The sequence below is a fragment of the Saimiri boliviensis genome, chromosome 5 (assembly GCF_048565385.1).
Source record: "Saimiri boliviensis isolate mSaiBol1 chromosome 5, mSaiBol1.pri, whole genome shotgun sequence".
NCBI lineage: Eukaryota > Metazoa > Chordata > Mammalia > Primates > Cebidae > Saimiri > Saimiri boliviensis.
The window spans coordinates 124,647,108-124,670,262 of record NC_133453.1 but is presented as its reverse complement, the minus strand read 5'-3'; the positions used below and the strand labels follow the sequence as shown (position 1 = coordinate 124,670,262).

Genomic DNA, 23,155 nt, shown 5'->3' with positions numbered 1-23,155 from the left:
ACGTCACTGGCACCTATTGTTATTATTTTATTTTTATTGAGATGGAGTCTCACTCTGTCACCCAAGCTGGAATGCAGTGACATGATCTTGGCTCACTGCAACCTCTGCTGCTGGGTTCAACCGATTCTCCTGCCTCAGCCTCCGAGTAGCTGGGATTACAGGCACCTGCCACCATACCCGGCTAATTTTTGTAGTTTTAGTAGAGATGAGGTTTCACCATCTTGACCAGGTTGGTCTTGAACTGTTTTTTTTTTTTTTTTTTTTTGAGACGGAGTTTCGCTCATTCCCCAGGCTGGAGTGCAATGGTGCAATCTCGGCTCACTGCAACCTCCGCCTCCTGGGTTCAGGCAATTCTCCTGCCTCTGCCTCCTGAGTAGCTAGGATTATAGGCACGTGCCACCATGCCCAGCTAATTTTTTGTATTTTTAGTAGAGACGGGGTTTCACCATGTTGACCAGGATGGTCTCCATCTCTTGGCCTCGTGACCCACCTGCCTCGGCCTCCCAAAGTGCTGGGAATACAGGCATGAACCACTGCACCTGGCCGTCATCTATTGTTGTAAGCTATAGCCACAGATATTTTTATTGGTTGCCATCATTTCAAGGTGGCACAACTACAAACTAGGAGTATTCTAGTACTAATATCAGGATTTGTCAAGACCAAGATGCTTTAGTTTTTATGAAATAAATGTGAAATGCAGCCCAGGTGAGGTAAAAACAGATTTTACTTTGAATATGTAACATTAGATGAGTCTTTGTAGGTATAACTTTTCTCAAATTTGTACACTTTTCTTCATATTTAAAGGAATTAAGGAATGAACATGTCCTTTATTTTACTTACTTGCATCTCAACATGATCAGAAACAACATAATTTTGAAAGGGTAGGGCTTATTTCTTTTCCATTTTGGAGGGATCTTCAGCATTCTTTCAAATCTGAATATTGTATTGGATTTTAAAGCAACTTACTATTTACAGTCAAGCCTGTTAAACCTTATGGGGAAAGGGCAAAGAATAAGACCTGTTAATACTGTGAATAGAGGTCACAGTAATGGACACATGAAGTTGGTGTTAACAAGTTTACTCCTATTCTACTGAGGTATAAAGATACTGAACACACTTTTGGAAAAGTTGGGTGCGGTGGCTCACGCCTATAATCTCAGCACTTTGGGAGGCCAAAATGGGTGGATCACTTGAGGTCAGGAAATTGAGACCAGCCTGGACAGTATAATGAAACCTCATTTCTACTAAAAATACAGAAAATTAACCAGATGTGATGGCATGTGCCTGTAATCCCAGTTACTCGGGAGGCTGAGGCAGGAGAATCACTTGAACCCAGGAGGCAGAGATTGAGCCATTGCACTCCAGACTGGGCAACAAAAGCAAAACTCTGCCTCAAAAAAACAAAAAAGCAAAAACCCCAAAAAACTCAAAAAACTCCATCTCAAAAAAAAAAAAAAAAAAAGGTGAAGTTTTCAATAGGCAAATCTTGGTACTCAAAGCCTCTGTGTTTTTGTTATTCACTGTGTTTAGATGTGATCAATTATTTGGAATTATACTCTTCATGATCATTGTCCACATATGTGTTCTTACTGCTCCTTCCTTTTGAAGAGGGTCTGAAAGGAGGTTGGGAGTGGAGGGAGGTTGGGGCTGGGAGGGCTAGCATTTACTGAGCTCTTACCAGAAAAAGGCACATCATTTCATTCTGGCTGCTGATTGGGATGGTAGTATCTTTCTCCCTTTATTAAATAAAGAGCAGGCTTCAGAGGTAGTTTTTTTTTTCAAGGCTATCCAACTCAAGGTGGGAGTTGGGATTTACCACCCATAAAGCTCTTTCCTGATGTCTCCCACAAACTTATAGTTTATAAATGATATCAGTCACATCTAGTTTTACTCAAAGTCCAGTGAAATACCACTGCGATGCTGATACACCGGTCCAGTTCTTGATTTTGAGTACTTGAATGGTGTGAAAAGCTTTTCATTGTTCACCTAGCAGTAATATAGCCCTTCCTTCCATGGACATCACCGTTTTCACCAGGCACAACAGCCTGAGTTTTCAATCACATTGAAAATTCATTTATGTACTAAATTCCTGTATGCTCTGGGCCCAGGTCCAAAGACATTTTAACTCCCAAGTTCTAAAAAGTAGATCTACAGCATCTCCTTAACTTTAACATACTTTAGTCATACACTGTGTAATGAGTAGTTCCAAGATAATAGCCTACTTAATCTGCTCAATGAGCAGCTAAAGGCTATCTGCTGTCACGTACTAGGCCATCTTTATTCTTCTTATGAACAGCACTTAAAAGTATTAATTCAGTTTAAAGCAGCTATTTAAATTTAAAAAATCTTTCCAGGTGATTCTGCTAATTTACAAATCCCTGGTGCAAGCAGCCTCCCTACTGGTAATAAAGTTTTAAAAAAGTTTGTAGGCCGTGCGCGGTGGCTAACGCCTGTAATCCCAGCACTTTGGGAGGCCGAGGCGGGTGGATCATAAGGTCAAGAGATAGAGACCATCCTGGTCAACATGGTGAAACCCCGTCTCTACTAAAAATACAAAAACTTAGCTGGGCATGGTGGCACATGCCTGTAATCCCAGCTACTCAGGAGGCTGAGGCAGGAGAATTGCCTGAACCCAGGAGGCGGAGGTTGCGGTGAGCCGAGATCGCGCCATTGCACTCCAGCCTGGGTAACAACAGCGAAACTCCGTCTCAAAAAAAAAAAAAAAAAGTTTGCATATGCCATCACACTGTGAAGTTTATGGAGAATAACACTTTTTCCTATTGACAGGACATCAAAACATTGTGAAAATCCATGGCTGAATTCATCCATAAGGCAGTCACTAACAGGCTGACGTGAAAGATTAAAGAAAACAGACCTCCTCAACTGTGTCTGAACATTTGAAAGATCTAAGTAAGCCTCTTAATTTCATGTCCATATAATAGGAACCTGTTGTCAGTGAGGCCCTACATTGTTTTGGGAGGTGGTCCTGAGGGGAAGAAATAGGCAGACCATATGCTACAGCTAAAACAAAAACATGCAATTTATTTTATGTTGAAAAGTGCAGGGGGTGAGGGTGAAGGAATAAACAATGGACATGGATGAGTTTGGTTAGAATTACTCACTTTGTAATTTATGTTAATAGAACAAGCCCTTACTGGCATCAGCACCAGTGTGACAAATCTCTTACTGTGATATAAAAAATATTTATGTTACATTTAGGCTGAAATTTTTTTTTTTTTTTTTTGAGAAGGAGTTTCGCTCTTGTTACCCAGGCTGGAGTGCAATGGCTCGATCTTGGCTTACTGCAACCTCTGTCTCCTGGGTTCAGGCAATTCTCCTGCCTCAGCCTCCCGAGTAGCTGGGATTACAGGCACGTGCCACCATGCCCAGCTAATTTTTTGTAGTTTTAGTAGAAACAGGGTTTCACCATATTGACCAGGATGGTCTCGATCTCTTGACCTCATGATCCACCCGCCTCGGCCTCCCAAAGTGCTGGGATTACAGGCATGAGCCACCGCGCCTGGCCAAATGTTTTATTTTTAATCTTTTTAATAAAAAAATTATTTTGAGACAGAGTCTTGCTCTGTTGCCCAGGCTAGAGTAAGGTGGTATGATCTTGGCTCACTGCAATCCTGCAATCCCCGCCTCCCAGTCTCAAGTGATTCTCCTGCCTCAACCTCCCGAGTAGCTGGGACTACAGGCACGCACCACAAGGCCCAGTTAAGTTTTTTCTATTTTTAAGTAGAGATGGGGTTTCACCATATTGGCCAGGTTGGTTTCAAACTCCTGACCTCAGGTCATCTGCCCGCCTTGGCCTCCCAGTGTTTGGATTACAGGTGTGAGCCACCATGCCTGGCCTCAAAATGTATTTTAAAATAAGTGACTTTTCTATCCTAATTCTACTTTATCAAAGTTACTGCTATTAGCTTTCATCTTCTTTCAAGTGGAAGGTGTAGGAAAATTGTTGGGATAGGGAGGGAAGTTGGCAAGCAACCTAAAGAACAGCTTATGATTAAACATTTTTGAAGGGGCTGGGTGTGGTGGCTCACACCTGTAATCCTAGCACTTTTGCAGGCTGAGGTGGGTGGATGGCTTGACCCCACCCTGGGCAACATGTCAAAACCCTGTTCTACAGACAAAAAAAAAAAAAAAAAAAAGAAAAAAAAAGAAAAAAACGATGAGTTCACGTCCTTTGTAGGGACGTGGATGAACCTGGAAACCATCGTTCTCAGCAAACTGACACAAGAACAGAAAATCAAACACCGCATGTTCTCACTCATAGGCGGGTGTTGAACAATGAGAACACATGGATACAGGGAGGGGAGCATTACACATTGGGGTCTGTGGGGGGAGAATAGGGGAGGGACAGCAGGGGGTGGGGAGTTGGGGAGGGATAACATGGGGAGAAATGCCAGATACAGGTGATGGGGAGGAAGGCAGCAAACCACACTGCCATGTGTGTACCTACGCAACAATCTTACATGTTCTTCACATGTACCCCAAAACCTAAAATGCAATTAAAAAAAAATAAAAGGCCGGTGCAGTGGCTCACGCCTGTAATCCCAGCACTTTGGGAGGCCGAGGCGGGTGGATCACGAGGTCAAGAGATCGAGACCATCCTGGTCAACATGGTGAAACCCTGTCTCTACTAAAAATACAAAAAAATCAGCTGGGCATGGTGGCACGTGCCTGTAATCCCAGCTACTCAGGAAGCTGAGGCAGGAGAATTGCCTGAACCCAGGAGGCGGAGGTTGCGGTGAGCCACCATTGCACTCCAGCCTGGGTAACAAGAGCGAAACTCTCTCAAAAAAAAGAAAAAAAGAAAAAAAAAAAATAGCTAGGTGTGGTGGTACATGTCTGTAGTCCCAGCTACTCAGGAGGCTGAGGTTGGATGATCGCTTGAGCCTGGGAAGCGGAGGCCACAAGCCAAAAATGATGCCACTGCACTCCAGCTTGGGTGAGAGTGAGACCTTTTCTCAAAAAATGAAAAAAATTTAAATGGATAGTTTCCCTCCCAGATAATAATTACTTTTGTGGTTTTTATGGGAGTCATGCAAGAGGTTAGACAAGAAAACCCCAAAATAGAAATTAGAATGAACAATTTAAAAGAATTCTGGGCCAGGCGCGGTGGCTCAAGCCTGTAATCCCAGCACTTTGGGAGGCCGAGGCGGGTGGATCACGAGGTCAAGAGATCGAGACCATCCTGGTCAACATGGTGAAACCCCGTCTCTACTAAAAATACTAAAAAATTAGCTGGGCATGGTGGCACGTGCCTGTAATTCCAGCTACTCGGAGGCTGAGGCAGAATTGCCTGAACCCAGGAGGCGGAGCTTGCAGTGAGCTGAGATCGTGCCATTGCACTCCAGTCTGGGTAAGGAGCGAAACTGCATCTCAAAAAAAAAAAAATAATAATAATTCTGGACACAGTAGGGATGCAGTGTTTATGTTGCAGTCATACACCTGGATTGGCCTTCATCGTTCCATCCAATATCCCCAATCTATCCCTCTATTAGGATTATCTTTATTGCTATCTATTCTATCTAGGCTTCCTTGACCATCTTAGCCTTACACAACTCTAAAACAGGTACTACTACTGCTAACACTTTGTAGGGAAGAAAATCAAAGTATGAGGTCAAGTAATTCACCCAATGCCATTCTGTTATGAAGTGGTAGGGCTGAGACTAGAACATGGACCATCTGATCCCAAAGCTTGCACTCCTTGATAATACATGAAATTACTTGGATAGAGTCAATTATACTAGAGATCTTCTCACATTTCCTGGGACTCAAAGTTAATTCCGTTTTGTTGTTGAGAAAGTCTCGCTCTGTCACCCAGGCTGGAGTACAGTGGTGCGACCTCAGGCTCACTGCAACCTCTGCCTCCTGGGTTCAAGAGATTCTCCTGCCTCAGCTTCCCAAGTAGCTGGGATTACAGGAATGCACCACCACACCCAGCTGTTTTTGTATTTTTAGTAAAGACAGGGTTTCTCCACGTTGGCCAGGCTAGTCTCCAACTCCTGACCTCAGGTGATCCATCCACCTCAGCCTCCCAAAGTGCTGAGATTACAGGTATGAGCCCCTGCACCCCACCTGAAAGTTACTTCTGATTCACATTAACTTAAGACATGTTAGAGTCTTGGATTTATGTTGTGAATAAACAAATTTTATTAGTTCCTTGTTAAAGTCAATGACTAATTCATGCTATATACACATATTCCTGTTTCAGATTTTCTATTAGCAAACATCCTATTCAATTGTTGTTGGGAGTTCTGAGTCCATTCAGAAAATGAAACCCACAATCACTGTTTACAACAAATGAGTACATAGGAAGTTTTCTAATAAAATGAAGTTGCTTGAAAAAAACATGCATTAAAAATAAGAATGTACTCATCACTTAATAAGAATGTTCTCCTTATTAAGCAATAGGCAAATCAAATCAAACAAACTCCTGAAGTGGCAATGCTCGGGAGTTTTGAGTTTCCACCCCAAACCTGAAAATAAAGGAAATCAGACGGCCCTCAACATTTTGAGATTAATAGCTTCCACAGTGAATGTTAAGTTGCCAATAGGAGAACAGAATTACTCCTAGCCATTCAATCTTCGAGGTATCTTGCTTATCAACCTACTTAAGGAATCTGTCAGGCAGAATAGGTAAACAGTAAATTATGGAAAGAAGGTGGGGTAGAGGCAAAAACTGGCTGTTCCCAAATCGACACTGCAGAATAGAAAACGAATGTATAGTATTAGGCCGAAAATAGTTTGAGCTTTTCAGTCTCACTGGCAGGATTTAATAAAAAGAGATGTTCCAGAGAAACTTAAAAAATCTTTTGCCGGGCGCGGTGGCTCAAGCCTGTAATCCTAGCACTTTGGGAGGCCGAGGCGGGTGGATCACGAGGTCGAGAGATCGACATCATCCTGGTCAACATGGTGAAACCCCGTCTCTACTAAAAATACAAAACATTAGCTGGGCATGGTGGCTCGTGCCTGTAATCCCAGTTACTCAGGAGGCTGAGGCAGGAGAATTGCCTGAACCCAGGAGGCAGAGGTTGCGGTGAGCCAAGATCGCGCCATTGCACTCCAGCCTGGGTAACAAGAGCGAAACTCCATCTCAAAAAAAAAAAAAAAAAACTTTTGATTTTGGCTTCCATATATGTCAGCTTACAGCAATTAGACTGCTCACTTATTTGTTATTATCAGCATGTGATCCTCAAATTAAAGACATTAGTATCATAGCTTGGTATCCAAGGCCAGAGAATGTGCTGCTTTTCCAATGCAGAAATCCCTGTCTACATAAGCCCATCTTAGGGCACATGAGATTAGCACCCGTTATCCTGTGAAGTCATTTAATTCAAGTGTGAGATTTCTTGACCCCTCATCTGGGTAGTCATTGAATCCTACTGCCGCCCCAGAGTCTCTGAGGCAGAAATCCGGAGAAATAATCAATGATTCTTCCTAACAAGAGCCTCCAAATATTCTCAGCAAAGACATCCTAAAAATCACTTAGCAATTTAAGCAGGTATGCTTTTCATTTGGATAAAAACTGGAAATGGTGTAGTATCGTGAGAGAATTGTCTTCCTAAGATGTTACGTTAAAAAAAAGTCCCCATGTCTATAGTAGATGCAAAATCTGAAATATCTAATCAACTAAATGTACATGCAAAATCTGAAATATCTAATCAACTAAGTGTACTCATGAAGTGCATAAAATTCGTGCAGATATAAGCAGTGGTCTATTTCTAAGGTTGCTTAAGGAATACAAGTCAGCAATTTAAATTCTCAAATATAAAAGAAAATGTGCTTGAAATTTTTTAAGGCAAGGGTATCTGATGCTACTGAAAACATTTCATATTGGTTCTCAGAAACAGACCTCAATTAGTCTTTTCTAGTTCAGAGGATAGGCCGAAAAAGTTAGGTATTCTACATAATACAATCTGTTACTACAAAGTAATATAAGCAGCCACTCATTAAAGAAACCATACATGATGTTAGAAATTTTCCTTTAGCTGACTCTAAGAACTTTAACCAGGATGAATCAGCACACATAGAGGAAGACGAAGGTGCACACTGAACTGCTTTCAAAGATAAACCCAGGGTTGACAACAGGACTTTTTTTGGTATTTACATACCTGCAACTAAGAAACAGGTTTCACCACTAAAGGATGCTACTGCCTGTTTTGTTAAGTAGGCCTTTAAGATTAATGTTTCAGTGAACAAACACCCCTTTGCTTTGGTCTAAAAATACTATATTTTAAAATAGCTAAGGCAAATATTTAGGGGGGCACAGCTCAATACTGGAAAACTAGCTGGAAGAGGTAGAAGTAAAGCCTTTGCAATGTGCTTTCAATGTAAAGGTAACATCTGTGATCTAGGGAAAACACAACTTAAAAATGACTCACTCTTTTATAGGACGTTTAAAGATAATGCTTTTTAATATTTCAAATGCCTTTTTCTTTAAATCGGATCAAAAATGTTACCACTTTAACAGTACTTTGCACATGTGGAATTTCATACCTAAATTTGATGATACAATTTTGGTTTTTTTATGGCCACTTACAAGAAGACTCCCAGTAATAATGTCCATTCATCAGAGTCTTTTTCTTTGGTAGAGCCTAATGGGACCAGGCAGATGAAGTGTTATGCAAATAAGATGGATAAAGCAAATCCATGATAGTATGAATTATAAGAGTTTTTGTTTAATGGAAATGAAACTTAAAACGGATTTCCATATTTATCTCCCTCATTATTTTGGAAGCTTAATATCCTGTTCAGGGGTTAAAGAGTTTGAATAGCTCACACAATCCTGTAAAAATGACAACTGGCTGCCCTTTAATAAATAAAGTCATTGTAAAGAATTACATTTACAGAGTGAAAAGTGAATACATAGCATTTCAAATTCAATTTTGGAAGTACTAATAAGTACTGACCCATAACAATATACACTAGCTATCTTTTTAACTGTCCATCATTAGCACCAATGAAGATTCAACAAAATTACCTTTATTCCCACATCTCAAAACAATTCTGCAAATTCTTAGTGAAGTTTAACTATAGTCACAGACCTTAAATATTCACATTGTTTTCTATGTCTACTGAAAATAAGTTCACTACTTTTCTGGAGAGTCTTTACAAAATCTTATTAAAATTCCTGGTATTATCACCCCCAATTATACAGTAGCACAACCACCTTACGTAGTTTTTACATGATAGCTCTGTAGAGGTTTCACATCTAAATTACCAAGAAAACCCTTCCCTCCCTCATCTTGCACTCGGCTTAATTCTACACTAGTCCTTGGATTATGTACCACTGTAAAAGTATAACTGTATCAAAATTGCCATGTTTATGGATACAATATTTTGCCATACAGAGCAACGAAGTTACATATAATGACAAAGATTACCAAAGTTATGCAAGACAAGAACAAATGTTAGGACATGCTACCTAGGCACAGTCCCTACACAAAGAGGCTCCTAAGTACCTCGAGTTCAAATAACATTGACAAAATAATGAACAATTATTTTTAAAAATTATAAAGCTACTGGCAAATTAGGTAATTGCTAAATAAAGGTAGAGCACAAGATTAAACTCTAATATTTACAACAGCAACATACTTGAGTAAAATTACAATTGTGCACATATTAGTGGCTTTGTAACAAAAATAATTCATACAGACAAGAAATTAAGTTTTCAGTTCAACAGAGGTTGAATCCAACCTATCTCAAATGTACGCAACAACTCAAAGATTTACCACAGAATAAATTCAAGATTAGCTGATAAACAAGAGCTGTATTACTGGTGTTTAAGACAAAATCTAAACAAGTTTTAAAATCTAATGTTTGATCAGAAGTCAGATGACTGTGCAAACTTTACCTCAACAGACATATACCGAGATGTGCAAACAAATGTAAAACCTCCACTAGTGGTTTGCCTGGGAGGCTGACCTTTTCTTTCTTACAGAGCTTCCTGACAACCATAAACTATAAATACAGGTATAATGCACAGTCAGTGATCTTTTCTTTTTTATTTATTGTTAGAATATAAAAGAATTGAGAGAGAATAGGTTTAATTTGTTTTATAAGGAAGACTACATTTACCTGAAAAAGAATTATGGCATCACACACAAACACACTTCAGGGAAGGGGTATATTTAAGAATATAGTGTCATTCTGAATGCTAAAGAAAAGTGATCCCTGTTTAGTGTTAAAATATGTAGTGTAAAATTCCTTAAAAGAAACAACTCACTATATCTCTACTAGGTTAAGTTATTGTGAATTTTGTTTTCAAATCACAGTAATCCACATAACCATTATTAACAGCTCTGTTTCATAGAACTGCAACAAGCCAACAAACATTTAAATGCACTTCACATCAAGAGTATGTAAACTTTATTTTTTCCTCTTCAAGCCTTCAGAAAGTTAGGGGCTATTTCAGCAGCCAATCTGGTCAGAACCTCTGAAGGCAAAATTTCAGTGCCTCACAGTATAAATGACCATCTGTGGCACTGCATATGCATCTGGTAGTGAAGTGTCCCCTATCAGTGGCTTCCAGTAAGGCCTAGAGTTTAAGGTTAACATAAAAAAGTGCCACCTTTGTTTTAGATTAGTGATGGACTCTGACAAGATAAAATAAAGTTATTCTGTATATTGTTATACTTACAAGCAGCTCCAATCCTGAGTATTTATGGTAATATCTAAACATACAAAAATGTATGTACATTTTTCTCCACTTTCTTGTAAACAGTTGTCAGCATACTGTTTTATCCCTTTATCATTGAAACATGCAAATCATACATACAAGTATAAATACACAAAAGAAAACAATTTACACTCATTCAAAAGCCAAGCAACAACGAAAAATAGCTACAATATTCAAATCATAAATAACGAATGCTTGAGGCATCTTATATTCCTAGAAGCAGCCAGCCATTCATCCTAATGTTCTTAGCTGCAATTGTAGAAATACTGAGTTTTGCACCTTCCATGCTTTTACAGTATTTATAACACTATCATATGTGGAGATAAAGACTTGTTTACTATAATCTCTTCTTTTCAGAATGAAGAATAAAGCAGCACTTACAAATATTGAAGCAGTGGCAGCAACGGCAGGTGTTGCCACTGCTAGATCAGGAGGAATTTTTCCATTCTAACAATTTTTAAACTAAAAAAGTAAAGAAAAATTGACCTAAACAAATTATTACATGTTCATTCCTTGGGCACTTAACAGCGAGTCCAGCATGTCGAATGTGTCTTTGTAGTCCATATGCTGGCTGCTTGTACTGTACTCGTGATTGGCATCAGGACCGTTGGTCTCCACTGGCTTCTTGTCCAGTTTCACGAGGGTGCTGAGATGTCCGTAGCCCACCTGGTATGTGACAGGGGGAGGAGGGGGTAAGGGATGGTTAAAAACAGAGTTGTGAGAGGATATATACTGCTTAACAGAGGAGGAAGAACTAGATGAACTACCTGAACTTTTGGAACTTTTGCTCATTTTGGAGTGGTGGTTGTGAGACGCATCATTGACATGCAGCCTCTTCCTGGAAGAGCTGGAGCTAGAGGAAATGCCATCACTGCTCAGGCCAACAGGACTCCTCAGAACAGTGGGTGGTATTCCATCGGCACTGTGTTTACTGCCACCGCTGCTGCTGCCACTATGTGAGTGGGAATGCTTGTGACTGCTGGTGTGGTGGCGGTTTAAGGGATGCTCCTTGTGCTTCTCCTTATAGTCTCTGCTAATATGTGGGCTTGAATGCTTGCTCTTCCCACTGCCTTCATCAGAAGAGCTGTGTCTTTCTGAAGACGAAACTTTTATTTTCATTTTCAGTTCTTCTTTACTGGCGCTTTTATCAGTGGGTGGTATTGGAATCCGTAATTTCAGTGACCCACTCTTTTCCTTTTTATCTGCCATGTATTTTTCAGTATTTGCGATGGGTATTTTCATTTTAATAGGAGAAGTTACAGAACTGCTGCTGGCTGCCTGTGACTGCCCTTGTTTGTGCTGCTGTTCTACCTGGGCAGCTATATAATGATCCCTTACATCAAGATCAAGAGTTTCTAGTTTACGCTTTTCTCTATATTTATCTAAAGACATTTTCTGAGGAATTATTCCCGGAGTAGCAGAAATTGGCCCATGGTGTTTACTGCTCCCTGCTTTATGAGTATATTCTTGCTTAGAAGAATGATCTGAAATTTTGTCAGGTCTGTGATGTAATCCTGAATGCAGTGATACAGAAGGTCCCTGCTGAAAGTTGATGTTGTACTGGCTACCAGATAAAGATGTCTCCTGTTTCTGTGAATACATCTGTTCTGTCCTTGCTGAGTCTTGATGTTGAGGCCATTCCTGGTGTGATGACAAACCGTATGAAGTACTTGGCATTCCTGTTGCTAGCACTGACAAATTATCAGATGTATGGCTGTCTTGAACAGAAATATTTCCTGAATTTAGAGGTACTGGCACAGGGAATGCTGATGTAGATGGTTTCTGAAAACTTGGGTTTGTAGGCACACCAGTGACACTATCTACTAAAATGGAATTCTGGACCAAAGATGAACCAAGAAGTGGTGTCTCTGATACCTGTCCATCTACTTTTGGTTTCTTAGCCGCTGCCTGACTAGCCTATTAAAATAAAACACAGAAGAAGCAATGATATAGCAAAATAATTTAATGCAAATTGCTTGTCCTATAAAAGTTATATACTAAAAACATTATAGATTTAACATATGGAAATAAAATGATCTGGGTTTCACGGTTTTAGGTCACCAGTAAATAAATGCCTTATTTAGAGGTATAGAAGGAAAACTATAAAAAATTGAAAACACCAACTTTAGAATTAGATAAAAGTCAAATTCTAGCCTAGCACTTGAGAAAGTAATTTAACTTGTCTAGGCTTCAGTTTCCCCATTTGTAAAATTAAGAGGATATTTCCGTCATAATCACTGCAGAAAAGTTTTTAAAAATATAACATGCTTTTTAGTAAAGTCCACTGGACTCTGTAGTTGAATATGTAAGATGTAACTTGAGATACGTGGAATTATTCAGCAATACTGTAAAGATTATTTAATCACAACAATTCAAAATGGTTAGCTAGGTACATGTTATATAAATGACAGACTGACATTCTGCCTGTCAATTCTCTTACCCTCCAGTTTCGAATCTTCTTCAACCTACTAGGCGTTTTCTCCAATATTTGTAGAAACTCATGTGTTAGCTCTAAAAAGAAAATTTAAATTTAAAACTTAGAAGATGTCTTTAGGATATAAATTTCTCTCAAGTGGGCAGTGTTAAAAAGGAATGCTAGGAGTTCATCTACTTCACTTTTACCCTCCTACTCAACCCTCAGCATATAGAGAAGTACCCACAACTCTCAACCCTCATTTTCAAAGCTGAATCCTTTGTAACAATTACCCTCCCCCATGGTTTTACTTGCTTAATTAGAATCTCTAGAAAATTTAGTAGCATTAAAAATAATCCCTCCCTCCAATAAAAAAATCTTTATTAAGCAAACAACATAGTAATTTTTGTTGCAGGCAAGATCAATGGATTCTTTAAAATTAGTGGACAAAAGTCTAAGAAAAAGGTAGTTGTATAATCCCAACATATCTTCCCCAAGAAATGTATTAATTACATAAAGAAAAAAAAAATAGTTAACTTTAAAGTACAGAAACCACCTTAAGGATACCATTCCATTATAACCAAGTGATCATGGTTGTCATTACCAGTTACAAGACCTATCAACATATCATACCCCTTGATATGATGCACCAAGCAAAACCCAACCTACTTCTATGGTATTCTTGCTCAAAATGTGTAACTTCAATCTAATAATGAGAAATCATCAGACCCCAACTAAGGAACAGTATGTAAATGACCATTATTTTTCTAAGTGTCAATGTTATGAAAGACAAGGAAATAATGAAGAACTGTCACAGACTGGAGGAGACTTAAAGAGACATGTCAACTAAATGGAACATGGGATCCTAGAACAGGGACAAATACAGAATACCGAATAAAATCTGTGGTTTAGCTAACAGTACTGTACCAATGCTAATTTCCTAGTTTTGATAATCATATATTGTTATGTAAGATGTTAGTACAAGGACAAGCTAAAGGGTATACGGGGAACTCTGCACGAAATTGTATTTTTTTGGTTTTCTTTTTTTTTTGTTAAATAATAGAGATGGGGTCTCACTATGTTGACCAGGTTGGGCTCAAACTCCTGGCCTCAAGTGATTCTCCCATCTCAGGCCTCCCAAAGTGCTGGGATTTCATGTGTGAGCCACCATGCCTAGGCTTTTTTTTTTTTTTTTAATAAAAAAAGGAAAATTTCTTCAACTATATTAATAATTCCTAACAATAACACTACTAATACATTAACAAACTATCTTGATTGTAATTTTCTTTTTTTTTTTTTTAGACGGAGTTTTGCTCTTGTTACCCAGGCTGGAGTGCAATGGTGCAATCTCGGCTCACTGCAACCTCCGCCTCCTGGGTTCAGGCAATTCTCCTGCCTCAGCCTCCTGAGTAGCTGGGATTACAGGCACGCACCACCATGCCCAGCTAATGTTTTGTATTTTTAGTAGAGACGGGGTTTCACCATGTTGAGCAGGATGGTCTTGATCTCTTGACCTCGTGATCCACCCGCCTCGGCCTCCCAAAGTGCTGGGATTACAGGCATGAGCCACTGTGCCTGGCCTTGATTGTAATTTTCTATCAATTTTCTTAAAATTCTGATCACAATGAAATAACCCACCTTTCCAAAGTCGTGTGGTTTTGATGAATTATAGTTTTATCCCCCAAAATATTGTCATTAATAGTTACTGGCCACTCTCAAATATTTATCATTCAAATAAATTAGACTACTATATAATAATGCCAATTCAATCTCAATACTGGGGGAACCTGTATTAGTAAAGACTACAGATTCATTTTTTTATCACTTATGTTTGTTCTGGTATTGATAGTGCGGTGGCACGATTTCGGCTCACTGCAACCTCTGCCTCCTGAGCTCAAGCAATTCTTCTGCCTCAGCCTCCGGAGTAGCTGGGATCACAGGTGCCCGCCACCATGACCAGCTAATTTTTTGTATTTTTAGTAGAAACGGGGTTTCATCATGTCGGCCAGGCTGATCTTGAACTCCTAACCTTGTGATCCACCCACTTCAGCCTCCCAAAGGGCTGGGATTACAGGCGTGAGCCACTGCGCCCAGCAGATTCATTTTTTAATACCAAGTTTCTTTGTAAACTATTCTAATCCATAATCCAATGCTAAGATCAGACAAACTATAATTAATCTTTCAAGATGTAATTTCCTTGATAATGTCATGACTATTCCCTGCTAAAGTCTCATGAGCTTTTTCATCCAGTTTGGATGAAAAGAAAACCTAATGCCCAGACCTCCACTTCCTCATTTGAAAAAAAAAAAAAAAAAAGACTACTTTTCTACGTTTGGGTCGAACATTAATAAAACTGTTTTGACAGCTTGGTTGTAAAACATTAAACGCACTTAGAGTTCCTGGTCCAAAATCTGGTACACATAATATAAGTTTTGTTTTTCTTAAGTATCCTATGTATTAAATTTTATAGCAGAACAAAATAATCTGTTCAATAATCCATTAAACTAACTAATTAGCTATATGCACAAAAATCACGGTATGTGCCTAACACAGAGGCCCTTCTCTCTCAAAGCTACTGTCTAGGCCAATGTTCTTTTGTGAAGCATAGTTATTAAGTGAATTATTTTAGTAAATAAGAATACTTATATCACTTTAGACATCACTCTACAGTTCAGTTAAATCTTCACGTCTTTTTTTTTTTAAGACAGGGTTTCCTCTGTTGCCCAGGCTGCAGTGCAGTGGCATTATCACAGTCTTAGGTGATCCTCCCACCTTAGCCTTCATAGCAGCTGGGTCTATAGGAGTGTGCCACCACAACCGGTTTGTGGGGTGTGTGTGTGTGTGTGTGTGTGTGTGTATTTAGTAAAAACAAGGTTTTGCCATGTTGCTCAGACTGGGTTCAAACTCTTGTGTTCAAGAGACGTGCGTGACTACACCTGGCCACATCTTCGTATCTTAAATTTTGAGCTACCTTTTTGTGATCTACAAAGAAAAAAAGACGCGGTGGCTTACGCCTACAATCCCAGCACTTTGGGAGGCCGAGGCGGGTAGATCACGAGGTCAGGAATTTAAGACTAGCCTGGCTAACATGGTGAAACCCTGTGTCTACTAAAATACAAAAATTATCCAGGTGTGGTGGTGAACACCTATAATCCCAGTTATTTGGGAGGCTGAGGCAGAGAACTGCTTGAACCCAGGAGGCAAAGGTTGCAGTGAGCTGAGACTGCACCACTGCACTCCAGCCCGGGCAACAGAGTAAGACTCTGTCTCTTAAAAAAAAAAAAAAAAAAAAAAAAGCTGCTGCAAAACATGCTGAAAGTTTTAATATATCAGGTCTCCAAGATTCCTATTCAACTGCTCTCCAAATTAATAATAAACTTTAGGTTTTTAAAAATGGAAGTGAGGTAGATCCTGCTGTGTCAAAAAACCCCACATAAACCACAACCTAACCTCTGACCTAAAGACAGGATAAAAGGCAGATTACTTTTTTGTAATCTTTTTACTTTAGCACCAGGTGCTAAAGCAGGCGTCCCCAAACTACAGGCCGCATGCGGCCCCCTGAGGCCATTTATCCGGCCCTTGCCACACTTCAGGAAGGGGCAACTCTTTCATTGGTGGTCAGTGAGAGGAACACAGTATGTGGTGGCTCTCCAACCGTCTGAGGGACAGTGAACTGGCACCCTGTGTAGAAAGTTTGGGGACACTGTGCTAAAGTATAATACTAAGGTATTTTTAGTAAAATTTTTTATTAGAAATAACAAAAAAATAAAGTTTTAATTTTTTAAATAAAAACTATTTTTATTAAGATTATGCCTACTGGCCAGGCACAATCACTCATGCCTGTAATCCTAGCACTTTGGGAGGCCGAAGCAGGTGGATCACGAGGTCAGGAGTTCAAAACTAGTATGGCCAAAATGGTGAAACCCCGCCTCTACTAAAAATACAAAAATTAGCTAGGCATGGTGGCAGGCACCTGTATTGCCAGCTACTCAGGAGGCCGAGGCAGAGCATTGCTTGAACTCGGGAGACAGAGGTTGTAGTGAGCTGAGATGGCATTACTGCACTCCAGCCTGGGCAAGAGAGCAAGACTCAGTCTCAAAATAAAATAAAATAAAAAATAAAGATTATGCCTACCTAATCTTAATTTGGTGACTATTAAGCTACAACAATGACCTAGATAACCTGATTTTCAAGCTACAGAACAGATACAAACAATTAAAAAGAAGCCCCATTGAGTTTTAGATGTCATTTCAACTCACTGAAGATTTCCTTCTCTCTGGATAAATTCTGGAAAAGCCTCAAACAATTAAAAAAAAAACATTATGCCGGGTGCGGTGGCTCAAGCCTGTAATCCCAGCACTTTGGGAGGCCGCGGCAGGTGGATCACGAGGTCAAAAGATCTAGACCATCCTGGTCAACACGGTGAAACCCTGTCTCTACTAAAAATACAAAAAATTAGCTGGGCATGGTGGCACGTGCCTGTAATCCCAGCTACTCAGGAGGCTGAGGCAGGAGAATTGCCTGAACCCAGGAGGCAGAGGGTTGTGGTGAGCCAAGATCGTGCCATTGCACTCCAGCCTGGGTAACAAGAGTGAAACTCTGTCTCAAAAAAAAAACAAAACAAACCATTATAATCATTCGGCAATAACACAGCATGAGAAGTATATTCTGGAATACTTTTTTCCAGGTGGAGAACAAAATAGAAAATAAAGGGGTGTAACAAAGAAAGATTTCACAAATAAGAATAGGCAAACCATGAATAACTGGCCAAATATGGTTGGTCACCTATTTTTGTCAACAAAGTTTTACTGTAACACAGCCACACCCATTCATTTACAAATTGCCTATGGCTGCTTTCCAGCTGCAATGGTATAGTTGTGCAGTTGCAACAGAGACCTTACAGTCCACAAACTCTAAAATAGTGTTACTTTTTGCAGACCCCTATGTTAAAGAAACATCAAGTGGGCATGGAGGCTAAAACCTGAAATCCCAGCACTTTGGGAGGCTAAGGCAGGTGGACTGTGAAACTCTGTGTCTACTAAAAATACCAAAATTAGCTGGGCGTGGTTGTACACGCCTGTGGTCTCAGTTCCTCGGGATGGTGAGAGGCACAAGAATTGCTTGCATCCAGGAGGAAGAGGTTGCAGTGAGTCCAGATTGCACCACTGTGCTCCAGCCTGTGGGGGAGTGCAAGCATCCGTCTCATGAAACAAAAAAATAAAGAACAAAAACAAAAAAAGGCCAGGTACAATGGCTCAAGCCTGTAATCCCAGCACTTTGGGAGGAAAAGGTGGGCAGGTCATGTGAGGTATGGACTTCAAGACCAGGCTGGCCAACATGGCCAAACCACATCTCTACTAAAAATATATAAATTAGTTGGTTGTGGTGGCTCGTGCCTGTAATCCCAGCGACTTGGGAGGCTGAGGCAGGAGAATCACTTGAACTTGGGAGGTGGAGGTTGCAGTGAGCCAAGATTGCACCACTGCACTCCAGCCTCAGCCTTAGCAACAGAGTGAGACTGTCTCAAACACACACAAACACCCACCCATCCAGAATTTAAAAAAAAAAAAAAAAGAAGTGTTATCTATTTTCTTTCCGCAATCTACAGTAGGTGGTTAAAATGCCCTAATCCCAAGAATCTCCCAATTCTGGCCAGCTTCTTTTGTAACATGACTAGCCTAAAAGTTAGAACCTGAGAAATGCCATTTTATAAAAGACAAAGCTGTTCTTAAGTTGTAATGGCTTCCCCATTCTCTTTGCAATAAGTGCTGACCTTGGCTTCTATGAAAAGTGCTTGCTTCTGCTTATCAATAAGTGCTGAAAAGTTGCTTGCCCTGCATCCCCTCACCCTGAAACCAGGATGTGGTTTTTCAGCTTAAAAACTCCACTCCCCCTGAACTTGGGGCCACGGGTTGGAGAGACGCGAGTCCTCCGTGGTTGCCGGCAATAAATGACCCTGCAATTTGACATACTTTTGTCTTGGTGTTGACTTTCTATGCTCAGTCCTGTACAACATTTGGAGGTTCCACCGAGATCTTTATTTTCATCATCAGACAAAAGCCATCTCAGAGTCTCACCCGGGTGGCTGCTCCCACCTTGGAAGCCTCTAGGAGAGGTGCCCCCTGACTGTCCCAGGGCCCCAGAGTGCCACCGCAGAGGATAAGCGACCACCAGGCTGACATTCACCCGAAATTCCTCAGGGTCCTAAAGACCTCCGGCAGTAAGTTGGGTCTGGAAACTGGGAACTAGTTCAAAGGAAAGGGCCTGAGTCGGGGGACTGACGAGTCATTGCAACTCTGACCTGGCAAGCCTCACTGAGACGTCACTTGAGGCTTCTGGTGGCTGTCATAGTGGGTGGCAGCCTTCTGGTGTGGCATAATGGATGCCAGCCTTCTGGTAGCTGGCATAGGGGGTGTCAGCATTCGATTGTTTTCCGTAACCTCTGTGTGAGTGAGAGAGTGAGTGTGTATATATGTATGTAGTCCCACGGCTAAAAGGCTACGGGGCTTGTGTGGGCCTTCACCCGCGGTTCCACGGGAACGTCATAGGGCATAACGGTGATTCACCTCAGAGCCGTCCTACTTGGACTTCCATCCTGAGGTGACCAGGCCTGGGGTTTATACGAGCACACCTTAGCCAAGATGCACCCTGAAATTTCCTTCGGGAAAGTGGCCGGAAAGGTACCTGAGTGGTCTCCCATCTGGGGGGCACCCACCCTTTGTCTGTCACTCTTGTATGGGGTCCTGTCTCGTCTGTAAATTTGTCAGTTTTGTCAGACTCCTGTTAGCAGACATACACTGGTTCAGGCCATCTTCCCTTGAGGTAGGGGATATTTTACAGTGGTTGATGAACCACTGGATGCAGGGAACTTTTATTGATTATAAATCCCCTGCAGAGATTACTTCTCCTTCTTTCTCATTTTTTCTTCTATCACTGAGGCCTCACTCTTTCTTCCTTTGCCATGTGGCAGATAGTCTCAACTTTAGTTGTCTTTATTTTATTTTCTTCCTTGTTATGATTATTGTGGCTTGTAAATTCTCCCAGCCACCTCCACCAGGAAAGGAGTACTTTTTGCCTGTGCTGCGTCTGATTCCATGTCGGGGAGGCAGCTGTGCCCTTGACACCTTGGAAGTAGTTTCTTTGGGGTCATAGGAGACAAAGTCCCAGATCAGGGTCTACGAGTACCCTTTTTCAGGCTGGGATAAAAAATTGGTAACTGCCTATTCTGCCAAAAAAGTGTCCAATAATCTTATGGGCAGTGCCCGGTGGTGTATCACAGAGAGAGAAAAAAAAAGAGAGAGGAGAGAGGAAAGAGACAGAGAGGAAAGAGGAGAGACAAAGAACAGAGAGCAAGAAAGAAAGTAGATAGAAGAGAGGAGAGAGGGCAAGAAAGTAAAAGAGAGAGAAGACAGAGAGAGAGAGAGAGAGAAAGAGAGAGAGGAGAAAAAGTAGACAGAAAAGGAGGGAAAAAAAGTAGGAAAAAAGAGGCAAAGAGAGGAAAACAAAAAGAGAAAGATACGGAGCGAGGGATTTAATGCTTTTTTAGGGTCCCTGTGTCAAGGTGACCAAAAGCTGCAGGGGCGGGAAACTCGCAGCCTGCCCAGCAGCTGGGAGCTCAGTTTTTAAACTGACACAAAAAACATTTTTTTCCTTCCTTCCTCTGCCAGCCAGGGCTGCCCCTTCTTTGTTCATATCCCTTTTTTTTCCTCTAGTGATTTGTATAACTGAAAGGTAATAGAAATCAAAGAAAGGGCCAAAATGCCAAGTGCTAGTACGAGCCTTATTAAGAGCAGAAGAAAAAAAAAAAGCTGCTGGGCTGAACCCAAAAATGGCAGCACCCATGGCATGGCAAAGGGGATTCCTATGGCCTGCAAGCTGGCAGATGCATCCAGTGTGAGGGGCTGTGCAGGAGGGAAGGGGCTGGGAAACTGTTAAGAGTTCCTGGGAGAGGGTTGTACTGAAGAACTGCTGAGACGGTGAGGGGGGAGGGTTAGAAACCTGCTGAAAGGGAAAGTTCCCCGGGAGGGTGTCGTGCTGGGAGGCTGGAGAACTTAAGGTAGTGGCCGTGACAGGGTTTTACAACGGAGCTCAACATCCCCCGTTCTCTGAAAAGCCCCAGGTTTTGACAGGGCTCTTAAAATCCGTACTCCAGAGTCATCGCCCCACTTGAAAAGACTGTCTACAATTATTACTAATTCTGTTCACCACAGAGAAAAGAGAAAGAATTAGATAGGAAGCCCTGAAAGCCAACATAGGTCCAGGGAAAGGAACAGTAAAAAAAAAAAAAAAATAGGAGAACCAAATTAAAAAGGTTTTTTTTCCCCCTCTACCCGACCCCAATGGGACCCCAACACCTTAAGGTTACCAGGCTCTGAACACTTTTCACTGGTATCTTTTTTAAAAAAGGGGTTAAGAGAGTGGCCCATAAGCCCACTAACCTCCCCAAGGTAGGGACTGTAACTCAGGGTCCAGAGAGTTGTTAACTGCTTTCCAACAGGCACTTACAGGACATGCCTATTGACCCTGAGGCCCCGAAAAATCAGCAGGCCATAAATCTGGCTTTCGTTTCCCAGTCTGCCCAGACGTTAAAAAAAAAAAAATTGCAAAAATTAGAGGGGTTCCAGGAAATAAATTTAACTCAGTTATTAAAGATTGCCCAAAAAGTTTTTAACAATAAAGACACCCTAGAGGTCATGCAAGATAAGAGAGTTACTAAGGCCATGATAACAACATTCCAGGAAACCCGAGTTATCTCTGGGGAACCAGGAATCCAGCAGAGGGGCCCAGGGAAACAAAGACCCAACTCTGCCAGCCAAAAGTTACTTACCTGGACTATATTACAGAGAAAGGCAACCGGGCACTGGCACCCCGCCAAGTCCAAGCAGTGCTGCAAATACCCACCCCCACCACGAAACGCCAAGTTCAAGAATTCCTTGGGGCAGTAGGGTACTGCAGGCTATGAATTTTGGGATTTGCCAAGCCCCTGTATGTCTGCACTGGAGGAAATCAGCCCTTCACATGGACAGCGGTAGAGCAACGGGCTTTTAACAAGCTCAAGACTGCCCTGACTGCAGCTCCAGACTTGGCCTTGCCAGATATCTCTAAACCTTTCCAGTTGTTTGTGCATAAAAAAACAGAAAGTCACTAAGGGGGTGCTCACCAAAACTCTGGGACCCTGGTCCCGGCCAGTCACCTACCTCTCTAAAAGACTTGATCCTGTAGCCTTTGGATGGCCGGCTTGCCTAAAGGCGGTAGCGGCCACAGTCCTATTTGTCAAGGAGGCAGACAAGCTAACATTGGGGCAGGAGTTAAACTTAGTGGCTCCCCACGCGGTGGAGTCACTGCTCCGTGGAGCTCCGGGAAAATGGATGTCTAATGCCCACATAGTCCAATACCAGGCCTTACTTTTGGATGAGCCCTGCATAAAATTTTCATAACTCACAGTTTTAAACCCCGCCACATTGCTGCCTGACAGCGAGCCGGAAGAGCCCACACCTGACTGCCAACAGACAATAGATGTCCTCCATGCTGCGCGACCGGATCTTACTGACGTCCCCCTGTGGAACCCAGAGAAGGTACTGTATACAGATGGCAGCAGCTTCATGGTCGACGGAGTCAGGTACGCTGGGGCAGCTGTGGTCACCCTAGAGCGGGTTATCTGGGCTCAGGCTCTTCCACACAAAACCTCAGCCCAAAAGGCAGAACTCATAGCTCTGATAAAGGCCTTCGACTGGATGGAGGAAAAGACTGTCAATATCTACACTGATAGCCAATACGCCTTTGCTACGGCTCATGTACATGGAGCCATGTATAAAAAAAAGAGGGCTGCTTACCTCAGAGGAAAAAGTCATCAAAAACAAAGAGGAAATCCTAGCCCTACTAAAAACTGTATAAAAGCCCAAGGCTGTGGCATTAATACACTGCAAAGAACACCAGAAAGGAGATTCACCAGAGGCAAGGGGAAATAGGACAGGTGACCTACAAGCCAGACAGGAAGCCTTGGGGCCAGTAAAACCTCTGACTCTTGTAACTCTGCCAGCCCCAACCCT

General features: G+C 41.5%; 1 protein-coding gene across 4 annotated transcripts in view; it reads right to left on the bottom strand.

Moving 5' to 3' along the window:
- Window positions 1-8,803: 8,803 nt before the first annotated feature.
- Window positions 8,804-23,155, bottom strand: part of CCNT2 (cyclin T2) — a 51,030-nt gene continuing 36,678 nt past the window's right edge. For 3 of the 4 annotated variants that reach the window (XM_039479932.2, XM_039479934.2, XM_074399905.1), the window contains 2 exons: window positions 13,134-13,204; window positions 8,804-12,610 (listed from right to left, as the gene is read on the bottom strand). In XM_039479932.2, the coding sequence (XP_039335866.1) occupies window positions 11,192-12,610; window positions 13,134-13,204 (1,490 nt within the window). In that variant the 3' untranslated portion in view covers window positions 8,804-11,191. The remainder of the gene's footprint in view (window positions 12,611-13,133; window positions 13,205-23,155) is intronic. The other variant, XM_039479933.2, reaches the window with a different exon arrangement.